Consider the following 3,043-nt stretch of genomic DNA (forward strand, 5'->3'; position numbering starts at 1 on the left):
CACGTGGTCTGGCCTCGCCTGCAGGAGCGAGCTGCACGAGGCCTCGGGAGCGCGCGCTGGAGGGGAGGAGACCGGCCGGTGTCTTCACAGCCTTCCTCCACTTCCTCAGCTCGGCATTCCCACGTCTAGGGGTGGGGGCAGGGATTGGACAAGATCAGGGCCCTGTAGGGTCTTTCCCCTGCTCCCTGATGGTTTAGACACCCTGGTTAACGCCTCCAAATTGCCCCGCGGGGTGGGGGTAGAGGTTTGCTTCTTCCCGCTCTCCCGCCGCCCACCCGGCAGGTTCCAGCAGACAGAACGCTGAGAGTAGGGCGCACCGGAGGCGGTGAGGGCCAGGAGAGACGAAATAACGGGTGAGGCGCCGCCCCCTCCAGGTGGGGTGAGTGGACACTCGCCTTTATTTGAGAGACGTGGGAGGCTAGTGGGGGATGATGGAAGAAAGAATAGAGAACTGTTTGAAGGGGCAGGTACCACCCAGTCCCCAGATCCCAGCTCGCCCCACCCCCTACCGGGGGCGGGGCTCTGAGCTGGGGAGGTACAGCCCTGGAGGAGGGGTTAGCAGCGAGCTTCTGGGGCCTAGTGTCACCTTCTTCACTCTCAAGACGGAGGGTGACAGGGTTAAAGAAAGCGCCCAGGCCAAGCAGGCCCCCGGGCCTTCTAGCAGTGTGGCTGGGATTGCTGGCACCGGCCCTTCTGCCCCCAGCCGGACAGATTCCAGCTGGGCACAGCCATTCCACAAGTAGGTCTTTTCCTCCCACGTGCCCAGCTTTGGGGGCATTTCAGCCCAACCCTGGGATAGGTAAGAGATGGTTTCTCTTCGTTTGTGGTCACCCAGCAACCCCACTTGGGAAATGGAGGTACCAACAGGAATAGCTCTGGCTTCGGCTTACTCCCTGCTGGGAAGGGGAACCGAGAAGGCCCCCCAGGGAGCGGCTGCTTCAGAGCAGGGCTGGGAACCCGGGTGAGGCTCAAGGACAGAGGCCCCAGTGTGGCCATGCAGCTCTTCAAGATGTGGCCCCCTACTACGGGCGGCCTCCTCCTCGAAGCCTTTGGGGCTGGAGATAGAGGCAAACCTAGGGTGGCAGCTGGGAGCCAGGCCTGGTCTAACCCGTTTTCCTGCTCCCAGTGCCCCAGGCCAGTACTCCTGCCCACCTGAGTGCCAGGGAGTGGCCTGAGTGACCCATCACTCCGTGGGAACTGAGTGGGGCTGGTAGCATTCCTGATGACTCAGGGAAGCTGTGCCCATTCTTACTGGGTGCCCGCACACCAGTGCCCACCTGTCTGCCTTACTGCCAGGCCTGGAAGGGGATGTGTAGGGAAAGGGTGGCACAGGCAAGGCCGAGGACGTCGGGTAAGGTGGGCAGGGATCCTCCAGGCCCTTCCCCATGCAGAGCCTCCGAACACCTTTCCCTACGAGATCTAATTACTGTTGGTGGAACTGGGAGGTGCCTGGCGACATGGGGAGCCAGTCCCTCCCCTCAGGGAGTTCTCAGGGACTCCGGTGGTTTGACATTTTGCCAAGGATCTGTGCCTTCTCGTGTCCACCACTCTCCCTCTCACCACCGAGATGCGTGATTCCTACCCTAAGGAAACGAGGGGGATTCCTGCCTCGTTCTCTGAGTTTTTCTCTCCACTCATGTTTCTCCCATCTCCACATGGACAGTGTTGAGACCAGTGCTTTGATGATGACTGATAAGGCAGGTGGGGATTACAAGGGACCCAGCAGCTGCTTCTCTGCCCCATAGGAGGCTCAGGGAAGTATGAGGAACAGCCATCTTGTCCAGGCGCTAGGCCCACGGCTCTGCCCAGCATCTGTAAGGGACAGTGGTGCCCGGGTTGAGGACGGAGGGAGACGTATAGATATGAAAGTTTGGGCTGGTTGGTAGGATATCATGTGGGGCCTTGATACTGAGCTCCTTAACTCCCTGATGTGTTGTCACATGGGGGACCTAATGCCCATGGCCATGGCCTCAGGGTGGAGGTCAGTGGGACTGTAGGTAGAGAGACCAGTGTTACTGTAGAGAAAGCATGTGCCAGTGTGTGTGTGTGTGTGTGTGTGAGAGAGAGAGAGAGAGAGAGAGAGAGAGGGGAAAGGAGAGAGTTTGAGGTTGCGGAGGTCAACCAATACTGGTGTGCAAGTTCACACATACAACCGAGCCTTTCCATGTGTCTGCCGCCGGCGCGTGGGTGGTAGACGTGTGTGTGTGTGCGCCCTAGAACTCTGCATGTACATGCATGAAGCCTACATACATGCTTGTGTGAGGGCAGGTCCTATGGGACTGGCAGCCGCGGGAAAGCATGTGGGGAGATGGGATGGAGGGCGCTGATCTATCCGAAGGGATTCCTCCCACTGTCACTATCCTCCCTGCCTCCATCCCCCCGCCCCGCTGGTGAATTATGGGGAGTGGAAGGAGGAAATCCGGGTCTGGGTCTGAGAATCTGAATCGCAGGGGCCTGCGCCGTTTCTGTGGTAACCAAGCCGGCGTTCCCTACTTCCCTCCACCTTTCTCTCCGCCTCCTTTCCTCGGAGGCCGGCGGGGCTTCCCTGCGCCTTTTCTGCCCTCTGGTGGCCACAGGAGGACAGAACCAGAAACGGGCCGGAAGTCTAGCGCGGGCCCTGGCGGCACCGGGTCCTGGGGAAGGCAGGGACCGGGGGAGGGGGCTCCGAGGAGCCGGGGAGCTCGAGGACCCTGGGGAAGGGTGCGGTAGAGAGCGGGTGGCCTGGCGCTGCTTCTCTCTGACCCGCTGCCGGTCCCCCGGTCCCCGCAGCCTGCGGCGAGAGGGCTACACGGTGCAGGTCAACGTGAACGACTACCTGGACATCTACTGCCCGCACTACAACAGCTCGGGGCCGGGCGGCGGGGCGGAGCAGTACGTGCTGTACATGGTGAGCCGCGCCGGCTACCGCTCCTGCAACGCCAGCCAGGGCTTCAAGCGCTGGGAGTGCAACCGGCCGCACGCGTCCCACAGCCCCATCAAGTTCTCGGAGAAGTTCCAGCGCTACAGCGCCTTCTCTCTGGGCTACGAGTTCCACGCCGGCCAC

General features: G+C 61.3%; 1 protein-coding gene and 1 long non-coding RNA gene across 3 annotated transcripts in view; both read left to right on the forward strand.

The window, feature by feature from the left end:
• Positions 1–3,043, forward strand: part of LOC106726322 — a 9,730-nt gene that overhangs the window by 811 nt on the left and 5,876 nt on the right. Inside the window, exon 2 of the long non-coding RNA XR_001362374.1 lies at positions 159–164. This is a non-coding gene — a long non-coding RNA (uncharacterized LOC106726322). The remainder of the gene's footprint in view (positions 1–158; positions 165–3,043) is intronic.
• EFNA3 (ephrin-A3) overlaps positions 416–3,043 on the forward strand; it is a 5,506-nt gene continuing 2,878 nt past the window's right edge. Inside the window, exons 1-2 of one of the 2 annotated variants that reach the window (XM_014540806.1) lie at positions 416–739; positions 2,770–3,042. In XM_014540806.1, coding sequence (XP_014396292.1) covers positions 429–739; positions 2,770–3,042 — 584 coding nt within the window. In that variant the 5' untranslated portion in view covers positions 416–428. The remainder of the gene's footprint in view (positions 740–2,769; position 3,043) is intronic. The other variant, XM_014540805.1, reaches the window with a different exon arrangement.

The sequence above is a fragment of the Myotis brandtii genome, unplaced genomic scaffold, assembly GCF_000412655.1.
Source record: "Myotis brandtii unplaced genomic scaffold, ASM41265v1 scaffold250, whole genome shotgun sequence".
In the NCBI taxonomy this organism is placed as follows: domain Eukaryota; kingdom Metazoa; phylum Chordata; class Mammalia; order Chiroptera; family Vespertilionidae; genus Myotis; species Myotis brandtii.